Here is an 18,904-nt window from a genome sequence, read left to right on the forward strand (position 1 = left end):
TATTAAAATTGAGAAATCTTTTGTTTGTTTGTTTGTTTACCCAGCCCTTGCATATTTTGTCATTTTAAAACATCCTGTAGGTTCATAATTAAAAATGAAAATGTAAACAAAAATAAAAGCAATTAAATGTGTTATTTGAATTAAAATATGAAGATTAAAATGATGAGTAACAAGATTATGACGAAATTTTTATGACCCTGTATAATTATGGCCACCACTGGATATATATATATATATATATACACACACACACACACATACATATACACATATAAAACACTAGTATTTTCACCAGCTAAAAATGGCGTCAGCAGGACATATCAGTTTACATTGTAATAATCCAGTAAGTTTTTTTTTTTTTTTTTTTTTTTTGCACAAGGAGTCTGACAACAGCCAGTGCTCCACACACAGATCTGATCTCATCATCATCCAGTCTGTCTGGAATGACATGAAGAAACAGAACAAACTGAGACAGACTAAATCCAGAAGAACTGTGACAAAGTCTCAATGATGCTTCAAGAAACCTACCTGCAAAGCTACAGTACTGTTTTAGGCACTTGTAAAAATGCTGTAAAATGAAGATGCTGTCGAAAATAATGTCATAAATAGGTTTTCTTTATCAATTAACTTCCATTAACTAAATTAAATAAACATTTGGTGTGACTATCCTTTGCGTTTTAAGCAGCTTTCACCCTAGGTGCATTTGCACATAGTTTTGCAGGTAGGCTTCTTGAAGCATTGTGGAGACGTTGCCACAGTTCTTCTGGATTTAGTCTGTCTCAGTTTGTTCTGTTTCTTGAGGCTGGATGATGATGAGATCAGATCTATGTGAGGAGCACTAGCTGTTGTCAGACAAAAATATCACTGGATTATTACAATTCATGTTTGGAAATGTAAACTGATATTTCCTACTGACACACTACAGCAAACAATAAAAATAATTGACTTAAAACCATTTTTAGTTGGTTAAAATACTAGTGGCCACCACTGCATATATAATATAGACACAAATAATTGTGGTTGTATGTTAAAAAAAAAGCCACAGTGTGAGAAACAGTTTAGCAATACAGCAGTACTCCGATACAGTTTGAAACAGAAAACAAAACAGCAGTCAGGAAAGGAAGAATCCCATCTGGTTGTGTTTTCATGGAAAAGCTTCTCGTATCAGTCTTTGAGTTTGGAATGGACATTGTAGTGGTGGGCGGTGGAGCTGTTAGACAAATATGAAACAAAATTACTGTTGAGGCAATCTGGTTTTACAGATTAGATCCAAATGACTGTTTCTACACACCTCTGACGTGCAGCCTTGATATTTGCTCCTTTTGCACGTTTTGGATAAAGCAGGAGAACTCCCCTATATCAATGAAACTCACACGTTTGAGTCTGATAGAGAAGTTTCCCTTTGCATACTCTGATGGAGAACTTTCTATTCGATCTTTGAACATTGGATGTTGGTCTTCTGTTGAGGAAATGCCATTTTCAATATCAAAAACATTATTGCTTTGATTGTATCTCCAAAAAACAAAAATTTTCTCTGGCTTTAGCTCCGTTTCCTTGTATGTACATGGCAAGATGACAGAGTCTCCAGCAACACCAGTGATTTCAACTGGATCCTGTAAAGACACTAGAGACAAAAGTAACAACCTTAGAAGGCAAACAACAGACTGCACAGGATAGAAACTTTCATGGATAATTATCAAATATGTTAACTGAGGTCTGTGAATACTAACCTTTGTTTATCATATGTAGAATTAAATATATGAACCAGCATCTGAACAAACAAACAAACAAAAATGTTAATATTTGTCTATGACGATAGGCAATGGTTATTGTCAAGCAAAAGCAGGGTAATGGTTTCAGACAAACTTTAGGGTTTGACCATAAATAGAAATTATGCCTAGATGTAAAGTAGGACTTCAAAGCCATGCTATATGTGGGGTCTAATGTAAGAGAGAATCTAGATTAAGACCAAAAAAAATGTTCAAAATTCAACTAAAGTGAAGTGGTCATATAATTAGAATCTTCAAAAAGTTGATTTATTTCACTAATTCTGTTCAAGAAGTGAAACTTGTATAATGTTAATTCATTCCACACAGACTGATAAATTTCAAGTTTTATTTCTTTTAATTTTGACTGACAACTAATGAAAACCCCAAATTCAGTATCTCAGAAAATTAGAATATTACTTAAGACCAATACAAAGAAAGGATTTTTAGAAATCTTGGCCAGCTGAAAACGTCCCAGGTTACGTATGTAATCATGGTTCCCCGAGGGAACGAGACGCTGCGTCCGAAAACGCTAGGGGAACGCCTCCAGCGTGACCACGCTCTGAAACACGTGTGCAAACAGTCCAATAGAGAAGCGAGACGTCACAGGCGGGGTGACGTAGAGACCAGAGAGCTTAAAGCACGTGCGGTGCATGCAGCCGGCAGCTTCTAAATAGAGAAGCAAGCGCTGCAGGGATGCCGGAAGTATGGCTCGAGACGCAGCGTCTCGTTCCCTCGGGGAACCATGGTTACATACGTAACCTGGGACGTTCCCCTTCGGGAACTCGAGCTGCGTCCGAAAACGCTAGGGGAACGATATGCCCACGCTGCCAGACTTTCAAATCCCTGCCTAGTGTGTATCACTGAGCACAGCTAGGACGAGAGAAAAAAGGAGCCCAGAGTGGCATAAATAAGACCGAGAATCTCATGAAAGTGAGAGGCATGGAACAACCCGCAGCGTTGAAATGTCAGAGAGGGAAATTCTGAAGAGAAGGCCATACTTCGAGAGGAGTGAGCCTTGACCCCCAAATAGAGGGGGGGGAACAGAGGACTCAAAGTTATGGAATAGCAACCAAATCACCACACAGCAAAGCTACACCTGGTCAGAGGCCTTAGCCTCAGCGCACCGTGGAGGAAACCTGAAACCAGGGGTTCCTACCCACTGAGGGGCCACCCAGAAGGGTGTGGTAGGCCGCAATAGCCGCCACGTATACCTTCAGGGTGGAGTTGGCTAACCCTGCAGAGAACCGATCCTGCAGAAACTCCAGCACTGTACCAACTGGGCAGTTAACTGGGTCTTGCTGGTGGTCTCCACACCATGAAGTGAAAAGTTTCCACTTCAGGGTGTACAGTTTCCTCGTGGAGGGAGCTCCGGATTGGAGGATGGTCTCAACAACCTCGGTTGAGAGACCGGAGGCTACGAGGTGTGCCCCCTCAGAGGCCACACCCATAACTTCCACAACTCCGGGCGAGGGTGAAAGATAGTGCCTCCCGCTTGCGAGAGGAGATCCCTCCTGACGGGAATCTCCCAGGAAGAGCCGTCGAGGAGGGAATCAGGTCCGAGAACCATGCTCGGGCCGGCCAGTACGGGGCTACTAAAAGAAGATGGTCCCCATCCCGGCACACCCTCTCCAGAACTCCCGGGAGCAGAGCGATCAGGGGAAAGGCATACAGACGAAGCCTCTGCCACGTCTGTACTATGGCATCCAGCCCCAGTGGAGCTGGATGAGTCAGAGAGAACCAGAGGGGACATTGCGCATTCTCCTGAGTCGCGAAGAGGTCCACCTGAGCCTGGCCAAAAACTCTCCAAATCTGCTTCACCACCTTGGGGTGAAGCATCCATTCCCCCGCAGCGGAGCCAGAGCAGCATCCACACACTTCGTGAAAGTGCAGGGGGGAGAGTGCCAGGCCGAACGGAAGAACCCGATATTGGTATGCTTCGCCCCCGAAAGCAAACCTCAGGAACTTCCTGTATTGAGGAAGGATGGAGACAGGAAGTAAGCGTCTTTTAGATCTATCGTCACAAACCAGTCCTCGGACCTGATTTGTGACACCACTTGATTGATAGTCAGCATTTTGAACTTCAACCTCATAACTGAACGATTCAGTAGTCTCAGATCTAAAATGGGACGCAGGCCCCCATCCTTCTTCAGAACAATGAAGTACCGGCTGTAGAACCCGGACTCCCCGTCTTGAGGAGGGACCACCTCGATGGCCTCCTTCCTCAACAGAGTTTCTACTTCCTGTTCCATTACCAGACCCTGCTCGGGGCTCACCACAGTGGGAAAGACCCCGTTGAAAGGTGGCGGTGCGCCGGGTGGATGCGATAACCTCGCTCTACAGTGCGCAGGACCCATGCAGACACATTTGGCAGTAGTTTCCACGCTGCCAAATAATCTAATAAGGGAACCAGTCTCTCGAGACTGGCCTCTGGTGTTGTTTGAGCTGCTAGTTCGGTGTCCTGTAACGGAAGACCGGCAGGAGACAGCTGAACTAGCTGCTGTAGAGACCCCCGCAGGGGTGGCGAGCTCCCCAGCTCCGCTACGTTTCCAGGCGGAAGACTGAGGTGTGGGCTCGCAGGAGACCGCTGCGCCCTGAAGCCCGGCAGGGTTGGCAAGCTAATCTCCCGAGGGCACAGAGGAGAGACGGGCACCGAAGAATGCGGTGGACCACGCCCTTCCCCAGTAGGGCCTGCCCTCAGAGGTCCTGGACCATAGGAGTCAGGACCATAGTCTCATAGGTCTGGGTGAAGCGTTTCAGTACCTGAAACGCGGCCAGCATCTCCAGGCAACTGAAGTGCCAAACTGGATGGTGACCGCTCCACAGACCATGGGTGGGGTGGCCACTCATGACCACTCCCCAACCGGTGAGGGACGCATCCATTGCTAGCATACGCGGCAACAAGGAGCTCCCAGCACCGGGCCCTGAGACAAGAACCAAGGTCTCCTCCACATGTCCAAGGCACGTAGGCATCGCCGCGTGACCTTGATCATGCAAAGCAGGTTTCCCCTCAGGGAGAACCCCCTTGGTCTTGAGACACCACTGCAGGGGTCTCATGAACAGCAGGCCAAAAGGTATCACGTTGGACACAGCTGCCATCAGACCCAGCAGTTATGAAACTGCTTCACAGTGAGTGCCTATTTTCACTCTCTTGACTGCCGCGAGGATGACTTGATCCGAGCAGGAAATATACATGCCTGCATCGTGGTCGATCCCACACCATGCCTAGATAAGTGGTTCTCTGTAATGTAGAAAGCACACTTTTCTCTGCGTTCAGTCACAACCCCAGTTCTTTCATATGGGTGATGACGACATCTCGATGCCGAACCGCCCATACCGACAAAAATGTCAATAAGGATCAGTATGCAGATGCCCTAGGAGCCACTTTTTTTTTTTTTAGCTAAGCCACAGCAGCATCCACACTTAGCGAAAGTACAGGGTGAGAGTGCAATAAATTTAATTCCTCAGAATTAAATGACAATGGGAGAAGAGCTAAACATTCAAAATGCACGTCGTTTTTTTTTTTTTTTTTTTTTTAATGAACACATGTATGAATGAATACAGCCCGCCCCCTCAAGGGCAGACTGTACATATTCAGCTCCAGAATAAACCACACATAAATCGCTTGAATCCCCGTTCATGAATTTATTTATTTTTTAGAAGCGAGGGCAGGTAGAAACGAGCGATCTAATATGCAGTCAGCTCATATGCGGACAGCATCAATCTCCTCGGAGAAAGAGCCGCAGCAGCGCGAGCTCTCACTCAGAGGGGGAAGAACCGCAGCGCAGGCTTCCGAGCCCCGAGAGAGAGCGCTAGATCTAAGTAGAAAGGCAGAGAGATGGCGGACCCGTCTCTAACCCGTTCACAGATCTATGCTGCGATCCCTACGGCCGCAGTCGCCGCTCTGCCTCGGCAAAATCCTCGAAGAGAGTCCTCCGAGAGCGAGCGTGCGCAGCGAGAGCGCGGGCCGTCAACTCCCTCGAGAGCTGACGCAGCCCGCTTCGCCGCGAGCTCTCATTCAAAGGGGGAAGAACCGCAGCGCGGGCTTCCGAACCCAGAAAGAGAGCGCTAGATCTAGGGAGAAAGGGACTCTGGGACCCTGATTTCCAAAGGAAATGCAAAATTTACTTTCATCAGAGAACATAACTTTGGACCACTCAGCAGCAGTCCAGTCCTTTTTGTCTTTAGCCCAGGCGAGACGCTTCTGACACTGTCTGTTGTTCAAGCGTGGCTTGACACAAGGAATGTGACAGCTGAAACCCATGTCTTGCATACGTCTGTGTATAGTGGTTCTTGAAGCACAGACTCCAGCTGCAGTCCACTCTTTGTGAATCTCCCCCACATTTTTGAATGGGTTTTGTTTCACAATTCTCTCCAGGATGTGGTTATCCCTATTGCTTGTACACTTTTTTTCTACCACATCTTTTCCTTCCCTTCGCCTCACTATTGATGTGCTTGGACACAGAGCACTGTGAACAGCCAGACTCTTTTGCAATGACCTTTTGTGTCTTCCCCTCCTTGTGCAAGGTGTCAATTGTCGTCTTTTGGAAACTGTCAAATCAGCAGTCTTCCCCATGATTATGTAGCCTACAGAACTAGACTGAGAGACCATTTAAAGGCCTTTGCAGGTGTTTTGAGTTAATTAGCTGATTAGAGTGTGGCACCAGGTGTCTTCAATACTGAACCTTTTCACAATATTCTAATTTTCTGAGATACTGAATTTGGGGTTTTCATTAGTTGTCAGTTATAATCATCAAAATGAAAAGAAATAAACACTTGAAATATATCAGTCTGTGTGGAATGAATGTATACATTATACAAGTTTCACTTCTTGAATGGAATTAGTGAAATAAATCCACTTTTTGAAGATATTCTAATTATATGACCAGCACCTGTATATATGCAGTACTGTGCAAAAGTTTTAGGCCACTAGTATTTTCACCAGCTAAAAAATGGTTTAAAGTAAGTTATTTCTATCTTATCTGTAGTGTGTCAGTAAAAAATATCGGTTTACATTTCCAAACATTCTGTTGTAATTGTAATAATCTAGTGAGATTTTTGTTTGTACAAGGAGTCTGACAACAGCCAGTGCTCCACAGTGATGTAATCTCATCATCATCCAGTCTGTCTCATGAATGACATGAAGAAACAGAACAAACTAAAACAGAGTAAATCCAGAAGAACTGTGGCAACGTCTCCAAGATGCTTCAAGTAACCTACCTGCAAAACTACCTGAAAAATTTTGCGCAAGTGCACCTAGGGCAAAAGCTGCTGTAAACGCTAAGAATGGTCGCACCAAATGTTGATTTCATTTAGTTAAATGAAGGTAATTGATAAAGAAAATCTATTTATGACAGCATCTTCATTTTACAACATTTTTACACAAGTGCCTAAAACTTTTAACAGTGCTGCAGCTTTGCAGGTAGGTTTCTTAAAGTATCCTGGAGACTTTGTCACAGTTCTTCTGGATTTAGTCCGTCTGAGTTTGTTCTGTTTCTTCATGTGGTAACACTTTACAATAAGGTGTCACTTGTTAACGTTAGACAATGTATTAACTACCATGAACAAACTATGAACAGAACATTTATTACACTATTTATTAATCTTTGTTAATGTTAGTTAATAAGAATATAGCTGTTAATTGTTAATTCATGTTAGTTCACAGTGCATTAACTAATGTTAACAAACACAACTTGTGATTTTAATAATGCATTAGTAAATGCTGAAATTCACATTAACTAAATTAGTAAATGGTGTAGAAGTATTGTTCATTCTTAGTTCATGTTAATTAATGTAGTTAACTAATGTTAACTAATGAACCTTATTGTAAAGTGTTACCCTTCATGTCATTCCAGGAAGACTGGATGATGATGAGATCAGATCTCTGTGCAGAGCACTCGCTGTTGTCAGACTCCTTGTGCAAACAAAAATCTCACTGGATTATTACGATTACTGGCAAAATGAATGTTTGGAAATGTAATCTGATATTTCCTACTGACACACTACAGCAAAAGACCGACTTTAACTGACTTTAAACCATTTTTTAGCTGATGAAAATACTAGTAGCCTAAGACTTTTGCACAGTACTGTATATATATATATATATATATATATATATATATAGTACTGTGCAAAAGTATATATATAGACACAAACAAACAAACATGTACACCAGCATGAGGGCTGAACAATAAGGTTATCTAATAACTAGAGAAGTTTAGTTTCCAGGAGATCCCTCTTCTTCTTGGAGTGAATTTGACTTTAAACAACAATCAAAACTTCTTAATTCATCCATGTTTAAATCAATTAAGATCTACAAAAAAAGCCAAGTTTCTGAATACTTCACCCCCTCTACCTTGACAGAATGAAGTTCAACAGCACTGAGCTGAATGAAGTCTTAAAGATCTTGTTGTTTGAATAAGTACTGAATTTAGACAGAGTTTTTTCTTTATAGACAGAAACCTTTTTTTTATGTATTTAAGGTCTGAGACATGTGGGACCAGAGAGAGGGCTAGCATTTGCCATCTTGTCTATAGCCAATACACTTAAATAGAATGTGAATTCAGTAGCATTTTATCTCTTTTATAAATTGAGATTTTGGCCAAATGTAACAACAACAACAACAACAACAACAACAAAAAACTGAGTGCCTATATAGCTACAACAAACTTTGTAACCTTTTGATGAAAATGTAATGTGATGCCACCGTTTTAATGATAGACAAAATGTCCATTTGCACACATTCGCTGGTCAAGAACCCCACAACTGCATTTGCGCTTGGCACAAAGCGACTGAGTGATCCTTGTCACCTAAATATATTTGTTGAATATGCTATAATGCTGGTATGGCTAGTTTATAATCTCCTATTTTGACTGGAATTGTGTTGAACATAATTATTTAAATTATATTTCAAAATAGTTTGGCAAAAATACTTGCCTCATTGCTTTACCTTCCACTCTTCTCAATGACTGACATAAACACGGTACACAAATAATACAAATAAGCTTATAAAACCAAACAGAATTGCTACAAAAATATTTTTCTTTAATGTATATTATTATTATTATTATTATTATTATTATTGGAAATGAATGTAAACTTTTGAGACTATTATTTTGTGTTTCAGCACATGCTCCTTAAAAGGTTTGCATGTCCATGGGCCTGACATACACTGACTGTTCTGTGCAGTACCACTTTAAGTTCAAGTGCTTAGTGTTCAAGTGTTTAGGGTTAGAGCTAAACTCTGCAGGACATTGGCCATCTAGGACCAAACTTGCCTACCCCTGCATAAGGAAAAAATGGCGTCATGCATCATGTATCTTGTGACTCCTCCTGCTGCACACATCAGTGTTGTTTTAGCACTTCTGCTATTTTAAGGAGGAATTTATTTGTAAAAGTGTTAAACTTAACCATATCCACTAAACCATCTAATATTTTCTTACATTCAGTCTACTTGTTGTTTTGTATCCCATACCACTGTAGTCTCTAACAAGACAGTTATGTTAAATAAAACACACTGACATATCATAGGCGGAAATTATTTTTAATTTATCTAAATTGTACTACCATGTAGCCGCTGTACGGTCTTATTGAAAGCATAGAAAAAAAAAAACATTAGCCAATCACCTGAATTTTAGTTATACATAAAAGTGTACATACCTTACAAACAAGACTCTCATATTATATGTCTGCTATGTGTCGTCTGTCCTAACGTTATCTTAGCAACCAATACCTTAGTAACGTTACTCGGAAAACGTAGCGGGCGATTTCAAAAAAAGAGGAAAATGTCTGTGGTACTACGTTCGAGAATACAAAGCACACATAAATCAACTCACATGATAACGCTATTGTATCGGAACTTGAGTCGTTTTTTCAAAAACCACGTGATGTGTGACGTAACTGGGTTCGCCTGAAAACCACATGACTGCTCCAGTATCAAAAGAAGCAGTTTCACTTACAACACAATACATTAATAATGAACTTTGCCTATGTAATAACAGTCTAAAGAGCTAAAAGAGACAGATCACCTATTTAATTTATGAATTCACGTTTCATTTATTTTAGTGCCAATACACCGATGAATCACTTTAATAATGGCCATTTATAAGTGAGAGAACTTTGGTAGGTGCAATTCTTTTATATGACCGCTAGATGGATACAACAACGTGCACCATGTTAAAAAACTTAGAGCAGGCTAATTAATCATTTTGCGATACAGCTGAGAAAAGGTTTTTGTTTTTGTTTTGTTTTTTACAGCGCACTCCGTCTTCTTCTGTTGCTTCCGTTTACAACACTCTCGTTGTTCTCAGCGTTTACAACGCTTTCTACAGGAAAACAAGCACTATTGATTTTATCCCCAGGGACTCTTAACAGTAGGTTATTACCGTTTAAAGACAGACCTATTGTGAGTCACGAGGTTGTCAATCGATAGGCTTTTGTTAAAATCATATTTCAAGCCATATTTCACCTTGCTTTTAATATAATCATGTTTAGTAGAGAAATTTGTGGTGGAAATCTGACTACATTACCCATGATGCTGTGCATATCGCGAATATCGTGTCGATCTAGATATGCAATTATAGGTTATAACCCTGACTTGAAACACGTTATTTCTATAGAGAAAGTCAACAACTTTAAGTGAAAAGCTTTACTATATTTCTCCATATATATATTTGTTGTTGTTGTTTAGTATGTCATTCGCAATGCTTCATGGGATTGTAGTTCTTTCCCACTAAAGCCGTTAAGTTCAGTCTAGTAACTTTGTCGTTTTGTTAGATTTTCAAATGCTCTTTGCTTCCAATAAAAGTTTGTAATGTTGTGATTCATCTTATAGCTCAGTGGTGGCGAACTCCGGTCCTGGAGAGCCTCAGCCCTGCAGAGTTCAGCTCCAACCCTAATTAAAACTCACCTGCCTGTTGATTTCTAGCAACCCTTCAGACCTTACTTAGCTTGTTCAGGTGCGTTTGATCAGGGTTGAAGCAAAACTATGCAGGGCTGCGGCTCTCCAGGACCGACATTCGCCACCCCTCTTATAGCTGGTTGGCTTGACGTATGGCTCATAATGCTTTACCAAAAAATAAATAAATATATAAAATAAAAAAAGGAACCTTCTGCTCATAATGTTTGTCATGGCTTGTCACATTAGAACATTAAATATCTTAAAATATCAGTTTAGGTTACTTGTTTTGGATCTTCCATTTTTTAATTTTTTTTTTTTAGTTTAATGTTTGTAGTGATTATAATTCTGATACCTAGTCATGTAGCTTCCTTTAAAATATAGTTACCATAGTATTCTAAGATAGTTGAATTTAGTTAGTTGCCTTTTTTAAGTACAACTTTACTCAACAAGTTTGCAGCAGCCATTCATCTTGTCATTCATCATTTGTAGAAAGCATTGTCTTTTCACTCTGTTTCAACATACTCAATGTAGTGCAAAAAAAGCAGCATTCTTCCACAAGTCTATGTGTTAAAGAGTTTATCTATCTGTCTCACTTTGGAAAGAGATACATCAAAATTAGGGCATAATATCACTGATACTTCATGTGTGCAAACAAGTGAAAACTAAAAAGGACTTAAAAATTAAGACAAACTATACAAACAATACACTGTGTTGACAGACAGTACACTATAAAAACACACATCAACTTACTTGAAACTACTTCAGCAGCAGGGAAAATGATAAAATGATTAAACTATGGCATCACATGCTTTTTAAAACCATTTTCATGACGTCACATTGACCAATACAATATGGCAGGTGGCTTAAATATAGTGGCCCTTAGAAACAGTCGCTAATGAGGCATCTACGCATGCACGTATGTGTGTATATATATATATATATATATATATATATATATATATATAGTTATATAGTTATAATATTGTTATAAATATATTTTATATTGTTATAATATTGTTATATATATATATATATATAACAATATTATAACAATATAAAATATATTTATAACAATATTATAACTATATATATATATATATATATATATATATATATATAAAAGTGGGTGGAGCTAAGGAATAGTCATGACAATAATTAGACATACAAGGAATAGGGGGTATTCCAGAAAGCAGGTTGTGTGACATACCAAATATGTTTAAGCTTTATTTAAGGATAAACTCAGATGTCATTTACAAAAATTGGGGTAACTTTCAGAGGATGTAAGTAACCAAAGCAACTTACTCTCTGAATGCTGAATGCTTCAGAGCAGGTTATGTTTCAGGGTTGATTTACTTTAGAGCTATCTGCCTATTGGCAAGACTCCAGTGGGTGTGACAGATTGCACACAATATATCAACTGAAAGTTCAGGGTATGTGTAATGGTAAATTAACCGTGCTTTCTGGAATAAAAATAACAAAGCATCATAAAGGTGTACGGGAACTAAATAAAGGAAGTGAATAAGTAACCAGTAGGAACAACAAAAATCAAAAAGACAAACACCTGGAATCTACACACACACTACACAATGTGACAAAACAAAACATATGTTGGTGACCAGCCATGCTGGCAGCAGAGTATTGCTAGTGTACAACTACAAAAATACATTGTTGAAAAGAAGAGTGCAGAATATAAAAGCTGGTAGGCGGCCATGTTATTACTGAATCATGCGTTTTGACAAGGTAAATATTGACAATCACTTGACACATTACATAAGCTAGACAAAAAAAGATGTAAACAAAACAGCAGCTGAAAATTTGATGAGCCATTTTGTTAGAGAATATAAACAGGACTGTATTTTTTTCACTTCACATGAATCATGAAGTCACGCCACTATGAAATAATAACAATGCTTTTAATACATATTTTATAGAATAGACTGTGCCAATGGGTGGAAGCTCTCAAAGAAAGATCTGTGCATTACAAATGTAAAATAAAAACAATCAAAATGTTTTAAATATTTTCAAAATATTTGTTAACCTGCATGTTGGATTAACATGCATACTTGAATGATAGACTTTTGAATTCACTCTAGCTGTTTGAGGCCTCATAGCAAGTACAGACTTGTACCAACTTGTACCCTTTTTTAAACTATGAAGGAAACAGCCATCTGCACTTGGACTTTTTTGGTAAATGTGAGAATAATTTGAGATACTGTAACTTTTTTTAAACAACAGCGAAGGTTATATTAGACAAAATATGGTATTTGCATTAGTCCTTTTAATACACTGAAATAAAATACTAAATGTTAAAGAAACCAAATTAGGCATGCAAAACTACATACTACGTTCAAAAAGTAAAATCACCTACCACTGGAATTCATGTGACTCTAAATGCTGCATCACGTTGATATGGGGGGGGAAAAAAAGTAAAAAAATAAACTTGTTAAACGAAACGAGACCAAATCATTCCACAGTCTGAAGTGAGGAGGATCATTGTAACACCACCTTAGTCTCTTACTGTACACGTAGCCCCTCCCTCACAAACATAAAAGGACATGCATGCCCCCTTTCCAGTACATTTCTGTGAGGGTGCTTGAGCTTTTTAGCTTTTAAAAGTGTCATAACACACTTTTTTTTTTCTTTTTTTTAACACTTCTTACTTTTTTTTCCAATTCAGCATCTCTGAGGCTACGTTCACACTCTAAGTTTTTGGGATTGAAAACCGCATTTACTTACAAGTATGAGTCTTGAAATGTCCTGTTCACACAGCAGCTTACAGAAGATTCTCGAATGCTGTTTGTATGAACATGCAATGGCAGTCAAGCCTGTATTCCTTATCAGTTACCATAGTAACAGTGACACTACTTTTAAAGTTTACCACAAAGAAAAAAAAAATGCAGTTTCATAGGAGCCATGAAGTTTTTTTGACACTTTTTTGTGATTCAGCTCTTCTCATTCATTCCTATGGTATTCGTAACTGGTGATTGAGTGTCGAACAACTCTGACTGAAATTTTATGGTATCAAGGCTTTAATGCGATTGGTTATTAAGGGACATGTGATCCAAGTTAGCCATTACACATTCTCCAATAGTAAGTAATACAGATGACACACAGATGTCCTTTTGTTTCACTGGGCCAGTTATCTTATTTTCATTTTATCTACACTTTTTACCTACACCTCGATTGGCTTTTAGTCAGGGAATTACTTCACTGTAAATCCTGATAAGTTCAGCTTACTTAAAAAAACTTTGGAAACCGATTGCCTTATTTTGTTAAAGCAAACTTAAAGGTAAAACTAAAGTTAATTTAATAATCAGTTTAAAGTAAAGAAAGCAAATTCTTACAGAGTAAATTAACTAATAAATATCAAGTTAGTTTAATGTCATTTCTAGTTAACGTACTCCAGGGCATTTACTAATCTTACTTAAGATTTAATAGTAAGATTACTCTGTTAATTCTATTTAACTAACAGTGTTATTTTGTGTTGTGCAAACATCTTAAATGATATTATTCTCAACATGAATTTAATCTGCCATTTTAAGCTATGGGAACTTAAAACATTTCGTGCAATCGGTTTCCACATTTTCTTTAAGTAAACTGAACGTATTTTTATTAGTTCAACCAGCATGAAATGAACTTAACACAAGTTTGAAATTCTCAACAGTTTATTTTTGTAAAAAACATTTAGAAAAGAATATCACAATAATAAAAATTAGCTTTTAAAACATCTGTGCTCTTATAATACTCTTTACAGACTTCTTAACTAAACAGCACTTTGTTGTCATAACATTATTTGGACCTACTGGAATACTTAAAAAAATACAGCATTTTCAGAATGGCATGCAAACAGAACAGCAAAAATAAAATACAGGCCTGTAAAACCCATCCATGACAATTCTTCCCTCCATGATTGCCTTTATTGCATCCACAATGAGGGCATGTCCTCTGGTAGAACTGTGAGCAGGTCTACAACTGCTTGACTGAAGTCTGCATCCACATCCTAAGTAGAGAAATAAAATAGGTACAGTGTGAATTTCTTCATTTCAATACTGGAAATGTTCTAAAAGCATACATTGACAAGGAACTTTTAATGCTGTTAATTTATAAGCAAATTGATTCATATTGATGACCAGAGTGAGTGTACAATGATCTGTGCAAACATCAAGTACAAGGAAATGTAATTAAGCTTTAAATTATGATCACCAAAGAGAGTGTGATAGTGACATTTCACAATACATGATTGAAATCACAGAGCAAAAGTGTAAATTATCATTTGTGTCAACTATTACTGCATGCCTTGTCTTGGAAGTCTTGGAATATTACACACAAGTTCCATGGACTACATTTTATTGTTTTCAACATTATAGATGTGAATTTACAGATCTTTTTTTTTTTTTTTTTTTACAATATGCTAAGAATTTAGAGCATTTTCTCTCGTGTTATGGAGTGATGGATCACACCCATCATTTACATGATTTTATCTTAAAGGGTTTGTTCACCCAAAAATTTAAATTAGCCCATGATTTACTCGCTGTCAAGGCATCCTAGGTGTGTATGACTTCATTCTTTCAGACCAATCCAATCAGAGTAACATTAAAAAAATGTTCTGGCTCTTCCACGCTTTCCATGGCAATGTTTCTGTTCAACAGTTCAAAAGGAGTGCAAGAAAGCGCATCCATCCATAATAAAATGTGCCTCACACAGCTCCGGGGGTGAATAAAGGCCTTCTGTAGTGGATCGATGCATTTTTGTAAGAAAAATATACACATTTAAAACGTTATAAACACTTTTCTCTCACTTCCACTAACTGTCATACGTGCAAGCCTTTCCCGGGTGGATGTTGTAGGATGTTTGTGTAGTGCATGCGCTGGTGTAAATATTCTAGTCGAAATGCGAGTTTGTTTACAGGAGCAAAGGAAGCAAAGTTTCCTTACTTTAGCAAAAGAAAACCAGTCTCCTCTTGGTTTATATTGAAATCCTCCGACATTCTTCTTTATGGATCTTTGTTTTGTACTTCTAATTCGTTACTGGTGTTTCATTTCGCTCTGTCACTAATCACCGGCGCATACGCACGCGTACATCCTACATCGCTGACAAGCTACGCAATATCATGTTCATACTCGCAGATGAATCGCTTTCGATTATGAACGCGATATTGCGTAGCTTGTCAGCGAACTAAGGCTCTGTGTATTAAATTCCACTCCATCTGAATGCACGTGATGGAGATTTACTACTAATCACAGAACCTGTCGAAGTTCTACTGTCGAGATGCGCATGACAATCACATGTGATTTATCGTGCAGCCCAATATACACCTAGGATGCCTTGAGAGTGAGTAAATCATAGGCTAATTTCCATTTTTGGGTGAACTAGGCTCTTTATTTCAAAGTGTGCAAAGTGTGTCATGATGTTTGTGATCACTCAACACAATTTCACAAATTTAAAGCATTTACACCAATTTCAGTAATAAACTGTTTCACAAAAGACAAATATAGCATCTACTGCAAAACTAATAAAAAAAAAAAATAATAATAATAATACACAGAACCTTTGACAATTTTTCATAACCTGAACTATATTCATATTGAATAAAACAAAATGATGAGAGCAGAAAATCCAGTAATACTTACGAAACACATCCTGTAAAATTCCTGTGGGTCATCCTCCAGGATGACTGAAAGGCCCTGAAGTACTGCAGTGCAAACATCAGATGACTATGAAAAAATAGAGACAGGCTGAGGATAACAATCATAAGCAAATCATGATTTAAAGATGACAACTACAGTCAACATGATAAAGAGATACCTTTTAATGAACTTGATGTGAAATTTAAAATCCTTTTTTCTAGAAAATGTCAAAAGTGCAGAGTCTGTGTCCAATGCTGCGCAGAACTCAGATCCGAGATATGCGACTGAATCCTGCAAAAATCTAAGAACAAACATTGAGTGGCTATTAACATTTTGAAGGACACAATCCATAAACAAACTTTCTGAAAAGGAATAGGGTTTTGAAAATTTTTGAAAAGGAAAAAAAAAACTGGTTTTGATGAGGAAAATAAATCTTTCAGTGAAAAGTCATCAAGGGTATTAAATACACATTTGTATTAAATTTACAGTCTTTGAAAGGACACTGACATTTATTGTTACTTGTCAAACGAGTATGCAAATGGAATAAAATCTGACACATCATCTGGCTCAGTTAAAGAAAAAGTTCACCCAAAAAAAAAAAAAAAAATAGCTATTAATTTACTCACCCTTATGCCACCCAAGATGTTGATGAGTATTTTTCTTCAGCAGAACAGCAAAGAAGATTTTTAGCTGAAAATGTGGCCTTTGGTGATTGATAAAATTTAAGTCAGAGACTGTCCATTTTTGGAGGGAAAAAACATATCAAGGAGCATAAAATTAATACCTGTTGCTCCTGATGATATACTGAGTTTTATCAAGCAAGATGATCGATCTGTGGAAGAAAATGAAATAAACACTTTTAAGTCTCATTTACTGCATTCATCTTACATTTATCTAAGTAGATCCTCTCTGCAAAGTAAACACAAATGTAAAGAGTGTCTGTTATGTCACAAACATAGCACTTGTAACAAACATAACCTAAAGCATCTGAACTTACATTTCCACTGCACAGCAGTCATCAACTGGTATTCTAAAATAATAAAAAAAGTGTTATCCCATCAATCAAAAATCAGTGAACACTGAACAAATAAAACCAAATGTATAGAGTTTTTTTTTTCTTATGTAATGTAAATGGAAACATCTGGTATTTTAAAACTAAGATCGATAACTTACATTTAAATAAGTTTCAATGTTATATATACTCTGCTTGAGGAGGTGGGGGTGATGGGTCTGCTAAAGACTCGTTGACAATCTCAGAATGCGTGTTGTTTCTTACTGCCTGCACATTACCGTAATTATCATACTAGGCACGCATACTATTTTCGTCGCAACCAGGTATTTCTAACAAATAATGCTACGGCTTGACCACAGTTTAGCACTCATAGTTGCTTTCAAAATCGCCGTGTCAAGTTAAAAAGAGTTATTTTAAAAGAACCCGTCTGAAGATGTAGCGTTCTTTTCCATCCGTTTGTACACTGACCGGATTGCGCGCTCTCTAGCGTGAATGCGGCGGTGTCTCTGAGCTCCTCATTCGAATGTGCAGCGTCCAGAATAAGATATCCTACAGTATATGCTAAGCGCTTACGAAATTAAAAACGATCTCCTCGTTTGAAGTGTTTTGTTTACTTCTCACTGAATTTTGAATTCTGCAAAACGTCACATGAAACAACCGTCGTTCAAATTACTCCTATTCTAGTAACTAACTTATCACTAGCACAAATGGATAACATAGTCATTAATAGACAACCAGGCAGCTAATTTTACAGATATGAAGCGAACATTAACTGGTTTGAACAGAAATCGCTTCAAATAATGTGCAGGGTCAACCCGTGTTTGAGTTCTTTGAATGGGCTAAGATGTTCCACAAACATCAACAAAGTGCATAAAATCTAACCATCATAAGGACTAGCAAGCAAAAAATCAGAAAATGAGACTTCAATTAAAAGCTTTTACCTTGATTTTACCGAACAAGATCCTCTGCAAACACACGTTGAATCCTCAGCCGTTGTGCTTCTGCGACGTGGGGGAGGGGCAATTGTCGCCCAGTGCGCATGCGTAACAGCATGTCTTGGACATTTTGAGTAATTTTACTTAAATTGTATTAGTTATGGGAACTATCTGTTCTAATATTTCAGCAACAACGAAAATTTTTTAGTAAACTCAACATTTTAGTTAAAATAGAGTAAACTTACTCCCTAACAGCACACATACGTCGGGCCGACGTCGACCCGATTTACAAATTTCCATCGGCAAGATGTCGCTCAGGGAGCGTTTGCTAATCGGCAAGATGTCGCCGCGACGTCGGCATTTGATCGCAAATGACTTCCGGCCGATATTCGGCCGATGCAGCCGTAAATCCCGGCTGCTCTGCGTGTGCGCTCACTGGCGTTTTGCTCATCGTTATTCTAGGATCACCCGTGGCAGAAGCCGCCGGTTTATAATAAAACAACACACACCACTCTCAGTAACAGCTGCAAATTTATTAATATTTTCAATAAACATATTAATACAAATACATTTACATTTATCAGATGCTTTTATCAAAAGTGACATACAAATGAGAAGCATTACATTCAATGTGTACTCTTTCAAAGATTAACCATGGTTTTACC

The 18,904-nt window shown here is 38.4% G+C and overlaps 1 protein-coding gene and 1 long non-coding RNA gene across 3 annotated transcripts; both read right to left on the reverse strand.

Annotated features, from left to right (window-relative positions):
* Positions 1-355: 355 nt before the first annotated feature.
* Positions 356-13,161, reverse strand: LOC127158217 (CD276 antigen homolog). Of its 2 annotated transcripts, none has more exons than XM_051101368.1 (4): positions 13,034-13,161; positions 1,731-1,771; positions 1,292-1,624; positions 356-1,210 (listed from the first exon to the last, which is right to left on the reverse strand). In XM_051101368.1, the coding sequence occupies exons 2-4, from the start codon at positions 1,741-1,743 to the stop codon at positions 1,059-1,061; spliced, it is 498 nt and encodes a 165-aa protein (XP_050957325.1). In that variant the 5' UTR covers positions 1,744-1,771; positions 13,034-13,161; the 3' UTR covers positions 356-1,058. The 2 variants fall into 2 exon arrangements, with proteins under 2 accessions (XP_050957325.1, XP_050957324.1); XM_051101367.1 differs by lacking the exon at positions 13,034-13,161 and adding an exon at positions 9,426-9,632.
* A 1,244-nt stretch (positions 13,162-14,405) lies between these two features.
* LOC127158218 (uncharacterized) lies at positions 14,406-18,446 on the reverse strand. The gene is made up of 7 exons (XR_007826091.1): positions 18,246-18,446; positions 17,290-17,322; positions 17,077-17,124; positions 16,919-16,995; positions 16,471-16,593; positions 16,296-16,379; positions 14,406-14,665 (listed from the first exon to the last, which is right to left on the reverse strand). It is a non-coding gene; the product is annotated as an uncharacterized LOC127158218 (long non-coding RNA).
* Positions 18,447-18,904: the final 458 nt, after the last annotated feature.

Source organism: Labeo rohita, unplaced genomic scaffold (assembly GCF_022985175.1).
Source record: "Labeo rohita strain BAU-BD-2019 unplaced genomic scaffold, IGBB_LRoh.1.0 scaffold_1399, whole genome shotgun sequence".
Lineage (NCBI taxonomy): Eukaryota > Metazoa > Chordata > Actinopteri > Cypriniformes > Cyprinidae > Labeo > Labeo rohita.